At 42.6% G+C, this 23,266-nt stretch overlaps 1 protein-coding gene and 1 non-coding gene across 2 annotated transcripts; both read right to left on the reverse strand.

Moving 5' to 3' along the window:
• Nucleotides 1–600: 600 nt before the first annotated feature.
• LOC141650745 (small nucleolar RNA R71) lies at nt 601–707 on the reverse strand. The gene has a single exon (XR_012546762.1). It is a non-coding gene; the product is annotated as a small nucleolar RNA R71 (small nucleolar RNA).
• Nucleotides 708–21,454: 20,747 nt separating this feature from the next.
• LOC141648602 (uncharacterized) lies at nt 21,455–22,843 on the reverse strand. The gene has a single exon (XM_074457330.1). It carries the CDS (start codon nt 22,841–22,843, stop codon nt 21,455–21,457), a length of 1,389 nt encoding a protein of 462 aa, XP_074313431.1.
• Between the last annotated feature and the right edge of the window lie 423 nt (nt 22,844–23,266).

Consider the following 23,266-nt stretch of genomic DNA (forward strand, 5'->3'; position numbering starts at 1 on the left):
TAAGTGTGTAGGACTTTTTGCATGGTTATGAGAGCTCGAAGAGGTCAACCAATTCGCCCGATTGACCACGAGATCGAAGCAACCGCGAGAAGACTAAATTCACTCCGTAGAAGAGGGCTTATAGAAACACCGATTCCTCAAGAAAATTTAGTAATTGAGGACCTTCGAGAAGAACCACGGGCCTTTGAAACTTTCGAAAATCCTTTTGCAACACCGGAAACGGAAGTAACAATGGCCGCGGTTCCTATGCGAGATAACTTGGCTCCGAAAAAGGTGGTGAATCCGAGTATTGTCAAGCCACCTATTCAAGCTAACAATTTTGATGTGAAAGCCACCTTGCTTCAACTTGTCCAAGGGAACCAATTCGGAGGGGGAGCCACCGAAAACCCCAACGAACATCTCAACGAGTTCTTGGATAGCTGTGACATGTTCAAGGCCAATGGAGTGACGGAGGATGCCGTACGCCTTAGGCTTTTCCCTTACTCTTTGAGGGGAAGTTCCAAGGAATGGCTTAAAAGTTGTGAACCCGACTCTCTTCGGACTTGGGACGATGTCTCTAAGGCTTTCCTAAACAAGTATTTCCCACCCCAACGAACCGCAAGAATCAAGAGTGAGCTCCAAGGCTTCACCCAACAAGAAGATGAGACCCTTTATGAAGCATGGGAGAGGTACAAGGGCCTCCAAAGGCTATGTCCTCACCACGGTATTGGGGATGATGAACTCATCAACAATTTCTATGAAGGGTTAAACAATGAGATGAAGATGAACCTTGATTCCGGCTCGGGGAAGGGAGCTTTGGATAAGATAGATCACAAGACGGCGAAAGAGCTTATTGAAGAAATGTCTTCTCGTACCTTTCATTGGAACAATGATAGGCACAAGAGGAAAGGGAAGTCAACGGTCGAATCGGCCAACAATGTGGAGGTAAAAGAGATGATAGAAGAGCTTAAGCAACAAGTTGCCTTGATGAGCTCAAGCAAAACATCTAGCAATTCTTCTATGAGGAACCAAGTCTATAGTTGTGAGCTTTGTGGAGACCAAGGACACCCACCCAATGAGTGTCCTTTGGTGGTTGGAGATGGCAATTGTATGGAGCAAGTGAACGGGATATGGGAGTCTAGTCCGGCCAAGCAAGCATTTAACAACAACCAATATCACCCCGGAATGAGAGCCCACCCAAACTTCTCCTATGGCTCTCAAAATGTCCAAAACCCAACCTTCCAACAAAAGTCACAACAACCAAACTTTCAAGCTCAAAAACAAAACACAACATTCAATCAAGGTCCACCGGGTTTCCAATGAAGAACCTTCCAACCAAGACAACAACAATTTCAACCACTTAACCCACCAACCACCCAACCTTTCCAACAAAACACCCAAACTTTCCAACAAAAAACCCAACCAAAGTCAAGCTTGGAACTCATGATGGAACAATTGATGACTTCCCAAAACCAACTTGTCAATACTCAAACACAATTCATCAACCATTCCACTCAAAAACATGACGAGACAACCTCATCCATCAACCAACTTAGGACCCAAATGCAAGCTTCTCAACGGATGACGGACAACCAAATCTCCCAATTGGCTACCCAAATGAGCCAACGACAAGCCTCCCAAGGGAAATTCCCGGGTAAAACCGAGGAAAATCCGAAAACCATGAATGCTATCTACTTGAGGAGTGGTAGAGATTTGGAAGACCGGGAATTTGTCAAGAAGAGGAAGAGTAGTAGACCGGGTGATGTCGTTGAACCTCAAGTTGTGGTTGAACCTCCTAAGGTAATTGAAGAAAAGGAGGGAGAAGATGAACTCGTGGAAGTTGTTGTGGAAACTCCAAGAGTGATTGATGAACCAACAAGGGGGGTTGAAGAGCCTCAACAACAAGTTGTAAGAACTTATGTGCCACCAATTCCTTTTCCACAAAGGTTGGCAAGAGCCAAACTTGAACAAAAGTATGGGAAGTTCATGGACATGATGAAGGGTATCAACATTACCATGCCTTTCATTGATGCCGTAAAGGAGATTCCAAGCTATGGAAAGTTCTTGAAGGAGCTCATCTCAAACAAAAACTCTTTGAGCCCGACAACTATGGTGAACTTATCCAAGGAGTGTAGTGCAATTCTCATGAATGAGGCTCCTCAAAAGCTTGAAGACCCGGGGAGCTTTTCCATACCTTGTAAGATTGAGACCGTGCATATTGAGAGGGCCTTGTGTGATTTGGGGGAAACCATTAGTCTTATGCCCCTCAAAATTTTCAAGAAATTGAAAGGTTATGAGCTTTCACCAACAAGGGTTTCTCTCCAACTTGCGGATAGGTCGGTAAGATACCCAATTGGTCTTGTGGAGGATATCCCGCTCAAGGTGGGGAAACTTGCATTTCCATGTGATTTCTATGTAATGGACATCCCCGAAGACTCAAATATTCCCATCATATTGGGGCGCCCATGCCTTGCTACGGGGGGTGCCATGATTTATGTGAAGAATGGGAAGCTTTCCTTACAAGTGGGTGAAGATAAGGTTGAATTCTCCTTGAACAAGGCTATGAAAGAGCCTTCGGAAGAAAAGTCTTGTTATATGATTGATGTGGTAGAAGAATGGGTTGATATGAAGAAATTTGATGAAGACAAGGGTTTGCAAGGGTTCCTTGAGGGCAAGGTAAAAGATTGCAAGGAGCACCGGGAGTATGCTTTAGCTATGGAAGCAACGGTTGAAGAAGACCCGGACAAAGAATTTGAAAGCTTGAGAGGAGATGGTAAAAAGGAGGAGAGATCTACGCCTCCTCAAGTGGAGTTGAAACTGTTGGGGTTGGTGTCCTTAACAGTTAGTGCAAGGACTTATAAACCTCTAAAAGGATCAAAGGGTATACTTTGTATCATAATCAGTTGATCCACGTTTATCAATAACGGTTGGCTTGCTAGATAAGTTTGACGTTATTGTCATACAGATGGCGGTGATCAACTGGTCCCTAAAAGTCACACCTATAGGATACGTTTTGAGTGATGTGACGGTATGAAAATACAGTCATGTAGATGCCAAATTTTACTAACCAGTTAGTCTGAGTTATTTGACTAATAATTAGTCAAAATGTGATGTTGAGATATTATATTTAATACGGATTAAATATCATGGGCAAAAGGCGAATTAACCAGTTAATTCGTAAAATTAAATATAAGCGTTTTATATTTAATTAAATGTATATTGAATATAATTATACAATACTGTTTTGTCGGACATGTATTAATAATTCAACTAACCCGTATTATTAGTTGATGCCTTAATTTCCGATAACCGATAACAGTTTATAATGAAACCGTGTCATATACATTTAGCAATTAGGATTCGGACCACGAGTTTATATGAAGAGGAAATGAAAAAGCCCATGAGGCTCCCTCTCACTCGGTTTGGCCGAGCCATCCAAAGACAAAAGGAGAGCTTCTCCTCTTGTCTAACCTAATTATCATTTGCTAATCAAAATTAGGGTTTTGGGAATTGTGCCTCTCAGAACTCGGATCTCACATCCAACAAAACTCACAAAAACTATCCTCTCAATATTGCAAAGGCAATTAGAGGGTACTCTCTAGCACAAGGGCATTACTCGGACATCTTGGGTGCAACGATTAGGAGGAGATCTAACTTGATCTCTCATTGCCTTTTGCACTAGGACCGAAGGTTATTTCTATATCTTTATCGTTTCATTATGTTTTTCGTTTTATGACTATAATCACATGTAAATTTTGCGTTATAATCCTACATTTAAAGGGTAGTATACGGATATTCACCCACAAGTGGTATCAGAGCGAATTACTATATGAATGATTTGAAGAAAACTCCCCATGAGCTGCACTCCCTTCTCGTACAGACCGAGAAGGACATGAAGCTCAGTGGGAGCATGAAACAGGATGTTCTCGTTGTGTCAAACAAAGGGAAAGGTAAGGGCAAAGCTCAGGCAAACCTAGCAGTAGGTAAACCGAAGTTTAAGAAGTCGGGTCCAGGTAAGAGTGGGCCTGGTGAGTCGAGCACCTCATCAGGCACGACAAAGAGCAAGAATGAAAACATGGAGTGCCATCATTGCCACAAGACTGGGCATTGGAGGCGTACATGTCCTGTTTATCATGAGGACTTAAAGGCAGGTCGTGTTAAACCTGTTAGTATGTCTTCTCTCTCTTCTACTTTTATTCATATGATTGAGATTAACCACGCAAGTTACGGAACTTGGGTACTTGATACTGGTTGTGGTTCTCATCTGTGTAATCATGTGCAGGGGCTCGAAACATCGAACCCCTCGTAAAGGGTGAGGTGGACTGCGTGTTGGGAATGGAGCAAGAGTGGTCGCTATCTCAAAGGGGACATATGTGATCCAGCTTCCTAGCGGATTTGAGTTGTCATTATATGATTGCTATTATGTTCCTAGTCTTTCGAAAAACATTATTTCGGTTTTCGCACTTGACAAACTTGGTTTTTCATTTGTAATAGAAAATAATGCTTGCATTTTCTCTTTACACGATATGATTTATGGCAAGGCAGTCTCCATGAACGGAATTTATGTTCTAGATCAGACGACCGAAATATTACACGTAATGAATAAAAAGTTAAAGGTTGGTGACAAAGATCAAACGTATCTATGGCACTGCCGTATGGGACACATTAATGAGAAACGCGTAAAACAACTCATTAAAAATGGAGCTATCTCGGCCTTTGATTTTCAATCATTTGGCACGTGTGAATCATGTCTCATCGGTAAGATGACTCGTATTTCCTTCAAAGGTGTTGGATTGCGCGCTGCTGACCTATTAGGGTTCATAAACACGGATGTATGTGGTCCTATGTCAATCACCGCACGAGAAGGCTATAGGTATTTCATCACTTTCACGGATGATTTAAGTAGATATGGCTATGTCTACTTAATGAAGCACAAAAGTGAATCCTTTGAGAAATTCAAAGAATACCAAAATAGGGTCTGAGAACCTACTTGGTAGAAAGATAAAAACACTACGTTCGGATCGTGGTGGCGAGTATCTTTCTCACGAGTTTGATCAACACCTTAAAGGCGTGGGATCGCCCTACGTTAACTCCACTGGAACACCTCGGTGAATGGTGTGTCCGAACGGAGAAATCGAACACTACTTGATATGGTTCGATCCATGATGAGTCACACGGTTTTACCCGATTCATTATGGGGTTATGCTCTTTTGTCGGCCGCTCTAATACTTAACCGAAGTCCGTCTAAAGCTGTTGACAAGACTCCATATGAACTATGGAAGGAACGGTCCCTAACTTGTCCTTTATACGGGTTTGGGGGTGCGAGGCTTATGTCAAGTGGAGACACGAAGATAAGCTCGGCCCGCGATCGGTCAAGACATACTTTATAGGTTATCCTAAAGGAACACGTGGTCATTACTTCTATTCGCCAACCGAACAACGCGTTTTTGTTGCGGCTAGTGCGACATTCTTAGAGAAGGAATTTCTCGAGAATGCAAAGAGTGATAGAACCTTCGACCTGTCGGAGATTCCGAACCGAACACCGAGCAACCATTGGAGGAACCAATTCCTTCAATCCCGGCTGCGGTAAATATTCTTGAGGAACCTAGGAGGTCGGGAAGAGTCTCTATTCCTCCGCACAGATACATTGGTATGGTCGAGGAACATGACATAGATGACATTCTACTCTTAACGAGTAGTGAACCCGCAACCTATAAAGGTGCCATGACCGATTCGACTCAAAGCTATGGCTTGAGGCCATGCAATCCGAGATGGACTCCATGTATGAGAACAACGTGTGGGATCTTGTTGACTTACTTGCTAAGGTTCGTCCCCTTCAATGCAAATGGCTTTACAAGATAAAGCATTCTGTGGAAGGTCAACAAGATATCTACAAAGCACGACTAGTTGCTAAAGGTTTCACCCAAGTGCCAGGTTTGCACTACGATGAAATTTTTGCACCCGTAGTCATCTTTGCGTTCCATTCAGATTATCTTAGCGATTGCCGCTTTTCATGACTATGAAATTTGGCAAATGGACGTGAAAACCGCCTTCTTAAACGACTTTTTGGAGGAAGAGTTGTACATGGTACAACCCGAAGGTTTCATCGATCCAAAACATCCTAAGAAAGTGTGCAAGCTTAAGCGTTCCATTTATGGACTTAAGCAAGCATCAAGGAGTTGGAATCATCGCTTCGACCAAGTGATAAAAGAAAATGGATTTACTCGATCGGTCGAGGAACCATGTTTATATATCAAGTCGAGTGGGAGCAAGATTGTCTTCCTAATATTGTATGTTGACGACATACTCCGATTGGGAATGATATACCTCTCTTAACTTCGGTGAAAGTATGGTTGAAAAACCATTTCCGGATGAAAGATCTGGGAGAGGCACAAAGAATTCTAGGCATCCGTATCTATCGAGATAGATCACGACGGATGCTATCTCTCGATCAGAGTCTTACATAGACAAAGTCCTAGAGAGATTCAGCATGACTAACTCCAAGAAGGGGTTCCTTCCTATGTCTCCAGGGGTGCATTTGAGCAAGTCTCAGGCACCAGAGACACCGGAAGCAAAAGAGCGCATGGCACGGATACCTTATGCCTCGGCAATAGGATCTATCATGTATGCCATGATATGCACACGTCCCGACGTGGCATATGCATTGAGTATGACAAGTCGATTCCAACAGCATCCAGGTGAATCACATTGGTTGGCTGTCAAGAACATTCTTAAGTACCTACGGAGGACTAAAGATTGGGCATTGACTTATGGAGGCGAACAAAAGCTATGCGCAACCGGTTACGCAGATGCTAGCTTCCAAACGGATCGTGATGACTCGAAATCTCAGTCTGGATTCGTTTTTACTCTTAATGGCGCTGCAGTCAGCTGGAAGAGTTCGAAAAACAAAACATTAAAGCAGATTCTACGACCGAGTCCGAGTACTATGCCGCGTCTGAAGCTACAAAGGAAGCGATATGGATGCGTCAATTCTTACATGGGCTATCTGTAGTGCCTAGTTCGAATGACCCGATCACCATCTATTGCGACAATAGTGGTGCCATCTTCCAAGCTAAGGAGCCAAAGTCTAGCAACAAGTCTAGACATGTACAACGGAAAGCTCATCTAATCCGGGATTACGTGGAGCAAAAGGCAGTAGTGATAGAAAAGATTGCTACAGATGATAACATAGCAGATCCTCTCACTAAAGCATTACGACAAGATAAGCATGAAGGGCACGTTAATTCCATGGGAATTAAACGTGTTCCTAAGTTGTAGTACTCTTTTATGGATTAGATTCATTCCCTTTTGTACTCTATACGACATCATCGTTTTGATATTTTATATATATTTTGTTTTTCATGTGGATTTGTACGACAAATTTTGAACACCACAAAGTGAACTGAACGAACATTATATTTTTCAGTCCTTAATTGCCCACATGAGCTGATAACTCGGGCAATTATTTTGTGACGTTGGTTGATGGTGGGTTCAACTAGCCATAAGTCAACAGGTTGACTGACCAATCACAGAGGCGATTTATACGGATATTTCGTAGGACACAATTGTGACATCAACGTGGAGTCCTAAATGTTTTATAACATTCGGTGCCCGGTCGTGGATAGGACCTCCATGGTGATCCTAAGAGTCGATTCTTTTGACTATCAATTGTCTCTTGAGACTAAAGGCGATTTTGGGTGACTTTGGTTTCTTTCTCACGGTCATCCGTAACAGGGGGCCAAGTAGATTGTTTCGGGTCATTTCATGCGTGCTTAGATCGGAAGGAGTTCGAGTTGAAGGAAATATTCAGCCTTTATCAGTTACTCGATATTTCTCAGGGCCACTCGAGGAGTCAGAATCGAAATGCATGGCCATGCTCGGATACGGATTCGTTTTATCAGTTAAGTTACTCTCTAGTCGGGGAAACCACTCTAGATCCAGATCGATTGTAAAATACGACCTTTGTGGATCCAGATCTGCAAATTGTTTTACATTGAGTGGGAGAAATTTTAAATGAATATGAGAATCGGTTATCGCACATACACTTGTACGGACAAGTGGGAGTTTGTTGGAGCTTGTGTCCTCCAGTTAGTGTGGATAACGTCATTGCACATACACTTGTACGGACAAGTGGGAGCTTGTTGGGGTTGGTGTCCTTAACAGTTAGTGCAAGGACTTATAAACCTCTAAAAGGATCAAAGGGTATACTTTGTATCATAATCAGTTGATCCACGTTTATCAATAATGGTTGGCTTGCTAGATAAGTTTGACGTTATTGTCATACAGATGGCGGTGATCAACTGGTCCCTAAAAGTCACACCTATAGGATACGTTTTGAGAGATGTGACGGTATGAAAATACTGATCATGTAGATGCCAAATTTTACTAACCGGTTAGTCGAGTTATTTGACTAATAATTAGTCAAAATGTGATGTTGAGATATTATATTTAATACGGATTAAATATCATGGGCAAAAGGCGAATTAACTGAGTTAATTCGTAAAATTAAATATAAGCGTTTTATATTTAATTAAATGTATATTGAATATAATTATACAATACTGTTTTGTCGGACATGTATTAATAATTCAACTAACCCGTATTATTAGTTGATGCCTTAATTTCCGATAACCGATATCAGTTTATAATGAAACCGTGTCATATACATTTAGCAATTAGGATTCGGACCACGAGTTTATATGAAGAGGAAATGAAAAAGCCCATGAGGCTCCCTCTCACTCGGTTTGGCCGAGCCATCCAAAGACAAAAGGAGAGCTTCTCCTCTTGTCTAACCTAATTATCATTTGCTAATCAAAATTAGGGTTTTGGGAATTGTGCCTCTCAGAACTCGGATCTCACATCCAACAAAACTCACAAAAACTATCCTCTCAATATTGCAAAGGCAATTAGAGGGTACTCTCTAGCACAAGGGCATTACTCGGACATCTTGGGTGCAACGATTAGGAGGAGATCTAACTTGATCTCTCATTGCCTTTTGCACTAGGACCGAAGGTTATTTCTATATCTTTATCGTTTCATTATGTTTTTCGTTTTATGACTATAATCACATGTAAATTTTGCGTTATAATCCTACATTTAAAGGGTAGTATACGGATATTCACCCACAGAAACCTCTTCCCTCTACTCTTAAACATGCTTTCCTTGGCCCTAATGACACTTACCCTATTATTGTCAATAGTGCACTCAATGACACCGAACTTCAAAAGCTACTTGATGTTGTGAGAAAATACAAAGATGTCATTGGGTACTCAATTGATGATATCAAGGGGATTAGCCCTTCTTTTTGCACCCATCGCATTCATTTGGAGGATGAGAGTGCATCTTCCATTGAGCCTCAACGCCGCCTTAACCCCGCTATGAAAGAAGTGGTTAGGAAGGAGGTGTTGAAGCTCTATGATGCAAGCATAATTTACCCTATCTCCGATAGTGCATGGGTGAGCCCGGTGCATGTTGTGCCAAAGAAGGGCGGGGTCACGGTAGTCACCAATGACAAGAATGAGCTAATTCCAACAAGAGTCACAACCGGGTGGAGAATGTGTATAGACTATAGACGCCTCAACAAGGCAACTAGGAAAGACCATTTCCCCCTCCCTTTCCTTGACCAAATGTTGGAAAGACTTGCCCAACACTCTCATTTTTGCTACCTTGCACTACTACAGATACAGGCTATAACAACGGTCAAAAACCGTTGTTATATAAAAAAGCGGACGTTGTTAAAGCGTCTGTTGTAGAAGGTTTTAACAACGGTTGGTTTAGTTAAGGAAACCGTTGTTAAAACTATTAACCACGGTTTTATGTATAAAAACCCGTTGTGGAAAGTGTGACTCAATTTTGGGGGGAAAGTTATAACAACGGGTTGTAATATACAAAACCGTTGTTATAACTAAAGACAACGGGTTGTTTTCAAATAACCGTTGTTGTTTGTTCTTAAAAAATAAAAAAAAATTAAATTAAATATTACTAGATGCATGCATAATTACGGCCTGTTAGAATTCCAATGCATGCATTATTACCGACATCACTGTACATATGAACGGATAATATGGAATGAGAAGGGTTAGTAATAGGATTTGAAGCAGCATTATTGAGAGAGATGATGATGATTATGGCACAACTTCCTAACATATATATTAATTAAAAAGCAATTAACTCAACCCACACATTGCTTAGTATAAATACATTGCATATCTCAACTAACATTTCCATTATCTCATATATTCATCTCCAAACTCTAACTGTTAAAACAAACTCTACTTAATCTTTCAAATCAAACTCAAAAAACTCTAAGAAAATGAATGATTTCATCCTAAAGACTCTTACCATGATCGAGAACAACAACAACTTCATCCGCCGGTTCCTCCATATTGAGGAAAGTTTCAGGAGCTACCTTGCGGAAGCTCGATCCGCACCAAGCACGCCAAAGAAGATGGCTTGACGGAGCAAGCAGCAGCGATTTGCGGCTATATGACGATATAGCAAGCTGAACGGAACCTCCAAATAGCCAAGGAGGAGAGGATGGATACGATAGAGCACAATAAGATCCTCCATGAAAATATAAGAATTGCATTTTTACATATGTAATTTTTTTTTTTTTTAATTTATGTATTTATAAATATATATATATATATATATATATATATATATATATATATTAATTATGTTTATCTTACTTCTTCATCTTGCTTCTTCATTGTTTTAGTAACTAATTATGCGAACAATACTTAAACAAATAACATAATGGTCGATAAAAACACATATATGCAAAAGAAATAAATAGAAAAAGAAAATAATGACGATGAAACTAACAAAGACGGCGAGATTTACGATAAATACGAACGTAATAGACGATGAAATCACAATGACGGCGAGAAGATAAAGCGACGATGAGAAAGAGAGAAATAGAGAAAGAGAGAAAGAGAGAAAGAGAGTGTGTATGTGTTTTGTGTTTGTTTGTCTGCTGTGTTTGTGTTTGTGTATTAAGGGTTGTGTTTTGTGGCTGCAGCAGACTTCTGTTTGTGTGGTTTATAGTATGGAAGGTATTGACAACGGTTATTAAACAACAACCGTTGTGAAATATGTTTTAACAACGGTTGTAAAAAACACCCGTTTTCAAATATGTTTTAACAACGGGTTTCAAAAGTAACCGTTGTGATTACTTTTCACTAACTTTGCGCCAATTTTGCGCCAAATTATTAACAACGGTTCCGCATGTGTGACCCGTTGTTAAAAATAATAACAACGGTTTTTATAACAATACCCGTTGTAATTGATTTTAGTAAAATTCGCGCCATACATTCTACAACGTCTATTGTGATTTTCGTGAATAATCGTTGTTAAAGGGGCGTTGTAGTTGCCTAAATTTGTAGTAGTGTTGATGGGTTTTCGGGATTTTTCCAAATCCCGATTCACCCTAATGACCAAGAAAAGACCACCTTCACGTGCCCGTTTGGCACCTTTGCTTATAGGCGCATGCCCTTTGGGCTTTGCAATGCGCCGGCCACATTTCAAAGATGCATGCTAGCTATATTTTCCGAATATGTTGAGAATATCATGGAGGTGTTTATGGACGATTTCTCCGTCGTAGGCACCTCATTTGATGGATGTCTAGCTAATTTGGATAAGGTCTTGAAAAGGTGTCAAGAGAGCGGTCTAGTCTTGAATTGGGAGAAATGTCACTTCATGGTGACATCCGGGGTTGTTTTGGGTCATGTAGTGTCAAGTAAAGGCTTGGAAGTTGATCAAGCTAAGATAGAAGTGATTAAAACTTTACCCCCTCCCACTAATGTCAAAGGAGTAAGAAGTTTTCTTGGGCATGCCGGTTTCTACCGGAGATTTATCAAGGATTTTTCTTTGATTGCCCGACCTTTAACATTGTTGCTTGGAAAAGATGTGCCATTTGAATTTACTAATGAGTGTTTGGATGCTTTCAATAGGTTGAAGGAAGCTCTCATCACCGCTCCAATTATGCAACCTCCCACTTGGGGAGAACCTTTTGAGTTGATGTGCGATGCTAGTGATGTAGCGGTGGGAGCGGTGCTTGGACAAAAGAAGAATGGTAAACTTCATGCCATATATTATGCAAGCAAAACCTTGGATGAAGCTCAATCACACTACACCACCACCGAAAAGGAGCTTTTGGCGGTCATATATGCCATGAACAAGTTTCGTTCTTATTTGGTGGGCTCTAAGGTAATTGTGCACACCGATCACACGGCATTAAGGCACTTGCTAATCAAGAAGGAGTCAAAACCACGCTTGATTCGGTGGATACTTTTGCTACAAGAGTTTGATATTGAAATTCGAGACAAGAAGGGTGTGGAAAACGTGGTAGCCGATCATCTTTCTCGGCTACTCCATGTCAAGGGTAAGGATGGATTGCCAATTGATGACTCCTTGCCGGATGATCAATTATTCGCACTTGCTTTGATGGATGTCCCTTGGTACGCGGATTATGTCAATTACTTGGTATCCGGGGTCATCCCACATGGTTATGACTCCCATAAGAGGAAGAAATTCTTTCACGATCTCAAGCAATATTTTTGGGAAGAACCATGCCTTTACAAGTCTTGTGCGGATGGGATAATTAGAAGATGCATCCCGAATGAAGAGGTAAAACCCATAATCTCTCATTGCCATGACATGCCAAGTGGAGGGCATGGTAGTTCACGAAAAACCGCCGCAAGGCTACTCCAATGTGGCTTCTTTTGGCCTTCCCTCTTTCATGATGTGGCGACCTACGTCAAGGAGTGTGACAAATGCCAAAGAAGTGGTAACATTTCAAAGAGGCATGAAATGCCAATGAACTACATCCTTGAAGTGGAGGTATTCGATGTATGGGGCATTGACTATCAAGGCCCTTTCCCCTCATCAAATGGGAATGAATATATCCTTGTTGCGGTGGACTACGTGAGCAAATGGGTTGAAGCCATCCCAACAAAGACTTGTGACGCAAAATCGGTGACCAAACTTATGGAGACGATCATATTCCCAAGGTTTGGGGTTCCACGAATTGTGATTAGTGATCGTGGAACTCATTTCCGGGAAAGGACTTTTGATGCTCTACTTAAGAAACATGGGGTGCAACATAGGCGGAGTCTTGCCTACCACCCACAAGCTAACGGCCAAGCCGAAATCTCTAACCGCGAGATCAAGATGATCCTTGAGAAGACCGTGAGCCGGTCAAGGAGAGATTGGTCAACCAAGCTCAATGATGCATTGTGGGCTTACCGGACCGCTTTCAAAACACCAATAGGAACTTCACCGTTCCGGTTGGTGTACGGGAAGCCTTATCATTTGCCGGTCGAGTTGGAGCACAAGGCGCATTGGGCAATCCGGCTCCTTAACTTTGACTTGAAGAGCGCCGGAGAGAAGCGACTACTTGACATCAATGAACTTGAAGAATTTAGGCTAGAGGCTTATGAGAGCTCTAGATTGTATAAGGAGAGGACCAAAAGATTCCATGACAAGGCCATAATTCGGAGAGAGTTCAAGGAGGGAGAGTTGGTTCTCCTCTTTAACTCAAGGTTCAAGTTGTTTGCGGGGAAGCTCAAGTCTAAGTGGTCGGGACCCTTCACCGTGGTCCGAGTCTTTCCACATGGCGCGATTGAAATATCCAATGGAGATAAATCCTTCAAGGTGAACGGGCAAAGGCTCAAGCACTACGTTGCCGGAACCCCTATCATCAAGAATGTGAGCTCCATCGCCACCTATCTTCCAAATTATTGATTGTGATTCTTAACTCCGTCGAGCCTACGACATAAAACAAGGGCGCTACATGGGAGGCAACCCATGCAACTTTGTAAATATCATGCATTTAGGTAGAATTTGTTTAATTTTGGACGGATGCTACTTGTCATTTTGATTGATGTCGGTCACAATTGTTGAAGATTTGGGGTTTTTGTATGATGAACAAGCGTTTGACCATTTATTGGCCTTTATCCGACATCACGAGTCGGGTTTGAAAGTCGAAAACACGGAAGTCGAGGCCAATAGATGATGGGAAATGGAATAGGGGCATATTGGAGAAAATGTGCTGGAACGTGTTCCCAGCCGGGTGACCGGCGGCCGGTCTTCTGACCGGCTGGGAAGTTCCTGTAAAATCAAAGGAATTTTGACGAATTCACAAGGAAGAGTATCCCCAGCCGGCAGGCCGGCAGCCGGTCCACCGGCTGGGAGTACGTATACATGGGATTTGTGTCAAATTTACCCTTGAGAGAAGTCCCAGCCGGCAGGCCGGCAGCCGGCCCACCGGCTGGGAATGCATATATTGAAGAAATTGAAGCTAGGGTGTCCTCCCAGCCGGGCGACCGGCGGCCGGTCTTCTGACCGGCTGGGAGTCTTCTGTAAAATTCTTAAAATTTTCAAATTAGTACGTTTTCCCAGCCGGGCGACCGGCGGCCGGTCTTCTGACCGGCTGGGAGTACTCTGAAGCTTAATTTTACACGAAAAACACCCTCCCCCTTTCATTTTTTTCGACTCCTTTCTTCTCTCCTCTCTCACTCTAACCCTAACCCCCATCCTTCAATCCCACCAACAACCACTCCCACCACCCCCTACCACCACCCTACCACCAACAAACCCACAACAACCTCTTTCCTACCTTTAACCCTCCATCAAATCACAAAAAAATGGCCCCAAAGAAAAGAGTGAGAAAGGGGGATTTGGCACTTCAACAAGCGGAGGCGGCGACCGACATGAGCACCGATCCCGACTTCCCGGATGTCCAATTCGTTTCCATCACAATGAAAGTTAAATTTGTTTTATTCAAGAGACGCCCCATTGCCCCCACCCGATTTATTGATAGACAATCCATGCGGGAGTTAGGGCTAGACCAAGTTACCCTTGACTTGTTTGAGGGGGTGGGAATGAAATTGATGTACGGGATACATGAGAAAACCTATGCCCGTCTCACTTGGGAGTTTTAGAGTTCCCTTCGTCTTGACAAGCATCGCCAATCCCAAAAGGTTGCCTTTTTGCATTTCCGGTTGATGAACAAGGACTACTCCTTGACCCTTGCGACCTTTGCTTCCCATTTCGGGCTTGACACAAGCCCTCCTCACAAGGCACCCGAGACCTTTGACCATGGGGCCTTATGGAAGGCTATTACGGGTTTAGATGATGTTCCGGGGGTCAAGAGAGCCGCTAACACTGTCCATAACGCGGCTATTTGGTTTTGGCATCGGTTTATGGGGTGGACTGTTTTTGGCCGTGAGGAAAATCACAATTTCCGAACGGAGGAGTTGGAAATTCTCGGCTCTTATCTTCGTTCTAACCCCACTACCTTCAAAATTGACATTGCCCACCACTTGGCCCTTACTTTGCAAAGACTTAGCAACTCTCCGGCCTCTTCGACGGCGGTTGTCGTGGGTGGACTCATCACCCATTTGATAAAGAGACTCAATCGGAGAGTCAACTTGAGTGGGATGCGGTATATGATTGGTGATACGATGTTCAAGAATTATATCCACCACAACCTCGGTTGGTTGAAGACCAACCCGAATGATGGCCTTGACTATTGGCAAATTCGGGTGGATGGTGTTGACAGAAATTCCATCCCTCTTCCCAACCCCGACAAGATGAAAGTAGTGCCTAACTCGGAGTATTATTTGCTTGAAATTTAAAACCTTGAAGACCCCTCTATTCCCCAACACATTAACCCAAATCTTCGGTATACTCGTGGCCGATCTATCATTCCCGCGAGGTCTACTTTGCGGTATGCTACACCATCTACTCCATTCGTTCCCGGGCCCTTCCAACAAGAAGAGGGCTCCTCTAGTCACCAACCAATTCAATCACCCCCTCTCCATGCCGACCTCATTTCCTTCATGGAGGAAATGAAGATTAATATGGCAAACGCCGCGAGTGAGCGGCTTGGGCTTCAACAACGGCTTGACCGGATTTACTATGACCATTCCCTTGGTCAATTCCCGGTTTATGATGATATGATAAGGCACCAATACAAACACCCCTCCAAGCTTCACCCCTCTTACTATTTATTCCCGGATGGCGGACATCCGGAAGATGGGACCATCCGTTACGGAGATATAAATTTGCGGCCCGACTACTATAGCGCCCCGGTCTTCCCCACCCCGCCTACCACTCAAGGGGAGGGACATGACACGAGGTGGTTCGGGAGTGCCCCTTCTATCTTCACTGAGGGCGGGTCTAGTGGTGCCGGAGGGCACCCGGAGATGTTTGTCGGCATGAGCTCGGGCATGGAGGATTTCAGCTCGGATGCCCACTTGAACACGGACGATTTCATCCGTGAGTCCGAGTTCGGGACGATTCAAGGTGATGGTGATGGTAATGATGATGATGGAGATGGTGATGGAGACGGTGATGGTGATGACGAGTATGAGTAGAGCCTAGTAATGAGGGCTCCACTTCTTCTTCCCTTTTCAATCCAAAGCTTTCGGTATGCTCCCCATATTCAATCCAAATGACAAGTACGATCTCTCCCTTTTATCCAAATTCTCACTTTCATGTTCAATTTTCCGCATGCATTTAGTTGCATTCATATAGGATTGCATTAGATTTCAATTTGTAATATATTGTTACATTTAGTAATTACATTCACTTAGCATAAATTGCATTGTCATTTGAATATTGTATATAAAATAGAGCATGCATTGCATTTTCAAAAAAAAAAAAAAAAAAAAACAACTAAAAATTTGAAAAATGACTAAAACCACCAAAAACATGTTACTTTCTTTCCCTAATATGCCCTCCCATGTCTATAAATAAGTGTGGGGAGGGCCTAAAAAAAAAAACAAAAACATGTCTTTTCATTTGAATTCCCTCCACACATTTATTTCCATTTGGAAGTAATGTAAATAAATAAGTGTGGGGAGGGAGTTCTTATATCAAAAACCAAAAAAATATGTCTTTTTAATTTTTCAAAAACAAAAAACACAAAAATATGTTATTTTCCCTTTGAAAAATCAAAAATTAAAAAAAATATGTTCCTTTCTTTTTCTTATTCACTCCCTATGCTTTTGTCCATTGAGGACAATGTACATCTCAAGTGTGGGGAGGGAAATATCCACTTTTGTGAATATTTGTTTATATTTGTAAATGCTTATAATTAGATAAAATGCCTAAAAATTGAAAAAATTCTGAAAAATTCAAAAAAATTGCATTGTATATATATGTTTTGTCTAACCTTTGGCATGGCGCATTTACCACTCGAGGCAAAAAGGAGCTAGAAGACCGCTTGGTATAATCCTTCCTATCTCTTACTCCTTTCACTATTCTTTCTTTTTGGTATCTTAGATATTTTGAAGGAGAATGAGAATTTTGTTGCCTTGGGTGTCTCCTTGGGAGACCGATTGGATTGTTGGTGTTGATGTGCTGCTAGGATTAGCCAACTTGTTGCACGTTTCATTTCATGTTTGTTTAAATTTCCGCATGTATTTGTTCACATGTAAATCTATGTTGTATTTCCTTCATTTTGCATTGAGTTTGTACATAAATTTTTAAGGAAGAACATGGTCAAGGAAGGGAACCAAGTACCCCCATGATGAGCTAATGTGCCCAATTGTGCCTTTCCCCTCCTCGTGACTCGCACCCGTGGCCTCTTAGTTAGCCGAGGAAGGAGGGCTTGACCAATGAGTTTAGACCGATCTTGTGAGACCTAGGGCCGTAGACTAGACCTTTGGCTCGACTTAGCTACTCAAAGGTAAGGGTAGAGCCTTCTAGGGTGGGTACATTCATACCCCGCCCTCATCTAGGTTCGAGAGTAGGTCTCCTCGCGAGACGTGTCACATCACCACGCATAAGTGTGTCGCGTCGTCCTTAGACCGTGAAATTGCATTACATTTTTGTGCACGTGATATGAAGCAAAAATCAGTTTTCATGAACCTCACATAGCCAAATAGCCTTGTTTTCTCCCCTACATCGTTTCCCTTTTTGATTCACCCCCTTTGAGCTTAGCCTTTTCATTTGGCAAACCCACTTAAAATAGCTACATTCCCATAACCACCCTTCCTTAATCAAGAATTGGTCGGTTTTTGTAGTTGTGTTGTAGGAGGTGATTTGGGTCGTGACGGTGGATGGCTTGCACGTCCACTTGGGTCGGATTTCGATGAGAATTTGGTTTTGTATATAAATAAGAGGTTGAAAAATTGTAATGAAAAGCAATATAGAAAAGTGAAAATGTAATGAAAAATCAAAAAAATAGTGAGTCATATTGTATATGTTATAAAGAAAAGAAAAAGGCGAGCAACACCCCTCCTCATCATTAAATGGGGTAGAAAAAGTCGTTGCTAAATAAAAAGGGGGCAAATTGATGTTTTTCCAATGATGAGTCGGGTTTACACATTTTTTGCATGGCTTGGAAAATCGAGCCGTTGTTACGGTGTAGACGTTACCATTTGTTGAAATAAAAAGAGTTTTATCAAATTTTTCCTACTTGAGTTGGGTTTATGCAATTTTTGCATAGTTTTGGTCATCATTGCTATGTTAGGGCATAGACGTGTCTCATGTGTTGCAATAAGAGATGGGATGTGATGTGTCGACGATTCTTGATTTGAGCCCCACATGTCCAAATGGTGCTTGCACCAATCCCGTTTCGACCTTCTCCTTAGCCCCGTTCTAACCCTCACTTCATTTCAAGTGCATTCTATCATTGTTGCATTTCATAGGACATAGGACGATCTTACACATTAGATTGCGGGCACGTTTTCGCTAGTTGAGTTTAGTTGAGTGATTTTGGTTACTATTTGTCACAAAAATTACCTTGTTCTTCATTGAGTGACGAGCGGAAACCGTGAGGATGTCGTTGCCTTGGTCCCCTTAGTCATGGGCCCCTTTGGTTGAATCTTGTGTCGGTTTTGTAATTCTCGGCGGTCATGCCCTTTCTCCCCTTTCCCCGCTCTCGAATTTGTTTCTTGAGCATTGGTCACGCGAGGGTTGCTTGGGTCACGCTTAGGGGGTTGGCACCTCAATTGGCATTCCTGAGACGGTACTCCCGACCTAGACCGTGTTTTGTTGTTTGAAAAATTCGGCCACTTAGATGAGGAAAGTGGATCATTTTGTTAGATACATTCTATTTGTTGATTACGTGCTTTCATGATGGATGTGTCGAAAGTTTTGTAGCAAGACCCAACTTGCCTTGCAATAGGGCACTCTTCCCTCATGAGTGTCAAATTGCGAGTTGAAGGGGCGTTGAGTGCGCTAATACTCGATCGGCTTAGGTAGTAGTTTAGTGAGTGATGCTTATATTGTGCATCCACTCTCCATTTCTATCATAATAATGCTTTGTACATTGGTTTTGGGACTTACTCGTGGACGAGTAAGGCTCAAGTGTGGGGAGGTTGATATAGGACCCTTTTGCACCCTTTTTCCCCTCTATTTTCATGCATTCCGACTCCATTTGAGTCGGTTTTGTACTTCCTTTCTCTAATTTCTTGTCCCGATTCCCTTTACTATGACACTGTGGCCCCCTTGCAGAAATTGAGGCGGGAACGGGCGAAATGAAGCTAGAAAGACGGGATTACTAAGCTACGCATGAAAGATGAAGTTAATGATGCTGAGAAGTATTCCCAGCCGGTAGGCCGGCAGCCGGCCAGCCGGTTGGGAGTACGTATATACATGGAAATGAAGGAAGAAGCAAGGAAGGAGTATCCCCAGCCGGTGGCCGGCTAGCCGGCTGGGAAAACGCATGAGCTGAAAAACACAAGAAATCAAGGAAGTTACAGGAATCTCCCAGCCGGTCAAATGACCGGCAGCCGGGCAACCGGCTGGGAGTTCCCCCATAGGCTAAAAGTCAAGTCCAAAGTCAAAGGCGTCCCAGCCAGTCAGGGACCGGCAGCCGGTCGACCCGCCGTGCCTACCTGATGACTTCCAAAGTTTGTTCAAACTTCCAGAGATCTCCCAGGCGGCCAAAGGACCGGCGGCCGGTTGACCGGCCGGGAGTGCGAATACGTGTTTCAAAAGCCCATTCCAAATTCTATCCTAATCCTTGTGGAAACTATAAATACCCCCTCTTAAACCCTTTTGTACACACAACCCTAGATCCAGAATATTTCCCCTTTCAAGTTTAAAACTTTGTTAATCTCTTTGTTAATCTTTCCTTAATTAGAGAAGTTCTTCAATTAATTAGTAATTGAATTTGGGTTTGTAAGAAGATTGAAGGTTCTCCTTCTTTATTATTTCTATCCAAATTCCTCTTTGCTATTGAGTTGGTATTAATTCTCTCCCTATTTTCATTTGTTTACATTTTGTTCTTCCTTCAAGTTTGTTTGATTGTTTATGTTAAAATTGTTGTTGTTGTTGGTTTGTTGTTGTTATTTTCATCATTGTTCATCTTTTCATTGTTCATCTTTTCTTTGATTCTCTTTCATTTGTTCATCCTTTGATAGTTGTCTTCAAAGACTTAATCTTTGAGTTGATTGGGTTAAAGATTGTGTCTTTTAGTTTAACCAACCTTGTTGTTAGATTAAATCATCTTTCTTTACAACTATTGTTGGATTGTTGCATGTTTAGTAGTAAAATCCATCTTCCCACCATGTTTGTGACCAAAGTTTCCATCTTTATTGTTTATTTTTTAATTAGGACCATGATTAGTGAGTAGTCTTCCACTAGGGCTCGGTTTGACCCAACATGAGTAATTTCACTAATTGAATCTCATAAAGGCTAATTATTTGGGGAAATTGGTGAGGGTAGTTTGGAGGAATGATTTGGAGTTATGGGTTGACTTTTGGGTAGTGTTGACTTACGACCCTTGTCCACCAACGAGAGTTGGTTAGGTTGTGATTTGGATACCCGAGATTTGACCCTATTGTTAACCTTGGTTGAGACCGAAAGGGAGAACCGGGGTAGGACACCTCTAAACTAGCGTTTGAAATCGACCCTCGAGAGAGGGAGTGGGATGACCCGGAAATTGATGGGGCTTAACGACCTTAGCAAATATTGGACTACCTTGGGAAAATGCATGTTTTTGGGGTAGTCGGGTATTGAGTTAGGGATTCCGACCTTCGAACCCGAGAGGGGAGTTGGTGGGTAGTACTAGTGTCCTATTTCGAACCCGAGAGGGGGGTCTTAGGCGAATTAGAGTCGTCACCTCCTCACCTAGCTACCCTTATTATTAGCCTAGAGATTTAATTGAGTGGAGTTACGAACCGAGTCTTAGGTTTTTAATTTATTTGATTTACAACTTTTCATTTTACCTTGCTCATTCACCTATTTCTTATTTAGTTTGTTTTCTCATGTTGTTGGTAGTTCTAGTATAACCTTTTCACCTTATTGCCGACTTAGCTAAACGATAGAATTAGAACAATTAGTAATCTTTTCAACTCCTTGTGGGATCGACCCTTAATAGTGTACAACGATAAAATCGTGCACTTGCGAGGTATAACTTGATACCATCACATGCCAAAGAGACGGTGCAAGAGCAGTACAAGCAGCAGGAGATGGCGAAGTGGTCTGAGTAATGGGATATAGATCGCCCCGACTATTACACCTCATGAGACGCGTCCCCGTCTAGCTTGTAGTCCTTCACACAAAAACCAAGTGGGTCAAATTCTACAGTTACCGAATTATCCGTAGTGAATTTTCGGACAGAAACTAAGTTTTTGACAATTTTGGGTACATGAATGACATTTTTAAGATGGAGTGGTGGGTGTGGTTTGTCGAGTGTCGTGTTACCATAGCCCTTAATTGGAATTGTTTCACCATTTCCGACAGTTATACCGTTATGAATGCTAGAATTAACATAAGACGAGAGATTACCTGCGTCCGACGCCATTTGAGATGTTGCCCCGGTATCCATGAACCAACGCGGATCAGGAGGAGTCATGCCCAGAGTGTACATGGCTTGTTCGATATCCGTCTGAGAAGGCGGATTCTCGGCTGAATAAGCTTGTGGTCGAGGAGGAGCTTGCGGACGTGGCCCTGGTGCCCGTGTCCCTACCCCAAAGCTAGGAGCAGTGGGGTAGGGACACGGGGGATACGGCCAGGCCGACGGTCCCCATGGCCAGCCGCCATAGCCGTGCCACGGAGCAGGAGAAAGAGAAGACGCCGTTTGTCCATTTGGCTGCGACACACCCCCTGAATTTGCATCACCCTGCTTTCCACCTTTGTTTCCCTTATTGCCACCATTCTTCTTCTTATTTCCATTTTTATTATTGTTCTTGTTGGCATTAGAGGGAGGACGACCCAGGATTGATTGACCCGACGACGCAGAGCCGTCATCATGCTTGTTCACATAGAGAGCCGTGGAGGCAGCCTTGGCAATGCCCGCCTCCTCAAGGGTAAGCATAGATCGTGCACGATAGAATTGAGGGAGAGGGTCGGCTTGGCGAATAATGGTACCCACGCTTTGATATGCTGGCGTGAGACCCGAGACCAATTGAAGAACAAGACGGTTGTTGGTAACTGGAGAACCAACGTTCTTCAATTGATCAGCCAAACTCTTTAGCCTTTGACAGTAGGCCGAGACAGAGGAAAAATCACCCATAGACGTGCCGGAGAATTCTTGTTCAAGAGTCACAGCGCGACTGTACTGGTTGTCTTGAAAAATGTCTTGAATTCTTTTCCAACAAGCCTTTGCGGTTGAGTCTTCTTCAACTATAGTTTCAAGAAGTTCTGTTGAAACCGTCGCATAGATCCATTGAAGGACCGTTGCATCAATAGTTTCCCACTGCTCCTTCTCGTCGGCCGTGACAGGATCGGCAGGTTTGCCGGACTTAGGGTCGATGAGATGATGAAGCACGCGTGTCGACTTAGCGTGATTCATGAAGAGCGCTACCCATAGCGGATATTGGTCGTTGTCCATTCTGAGGGTAACGGTAACGTGGTTTTTGATGTTAGTGACGGCAAGAGCGGGATGAAACTTAGGTGCCATGGCTGTGGTGACGTGAGGTCGAGAGAGAGATCAGCCGGCAGAGAAAGAAGCTAGGGTTTTGGCGGAAGCGATTTAGTTTGGATCGATTTTGTTTGCCCTAGGAAGCTGATACCATGATAGAAGATAATGCTTGGCTTTCATTAAGCAATAACGTAGAGTATATGTACACCAATTGGTTGAGAGATCTTCTCCTAATTACAAGATATATTCCTAAACAGCTAACTACAATTAAGGAAATATATAATACATAATATCAACCGAATATATGAAATATATTCTAACAGATATCAACCTAACATCTTTTCCGTCTCTTAAATAAGATGTTTTGACTTTTGATCATATCTAAGTAAATGATTAGACATAAGATGTAAATATTAAGACCTTATAACCATTTTTTTGTTACTAAGTTAATTACCCCGTTGC

The sequence above is a fragment of the Silene latifolia genome, chromosome 3, assembly GCF_048544455.1.
Source record: "Silene latifolia isolate original U9 population chromosome 3, ASM4854445v1, whole genome shotgun sequence".
In the NCBI taxonomy this organism is placed as follows: Eukaryota; Viridiplantae; Streptophyta; class Magnoliopsida; order Caryophyllales; family Caryophyllaceae; genus Silene; species Silene latifolia.

Coding starts and splice junctions, on each gene's coding strand:
- LOC141648602 (XM_074457330.1), bottom strand. CDS start 22,843: ATGGCACCTAAGTTTCATCCCGCTCTTGCCGTCACTAACATCAAAAAC.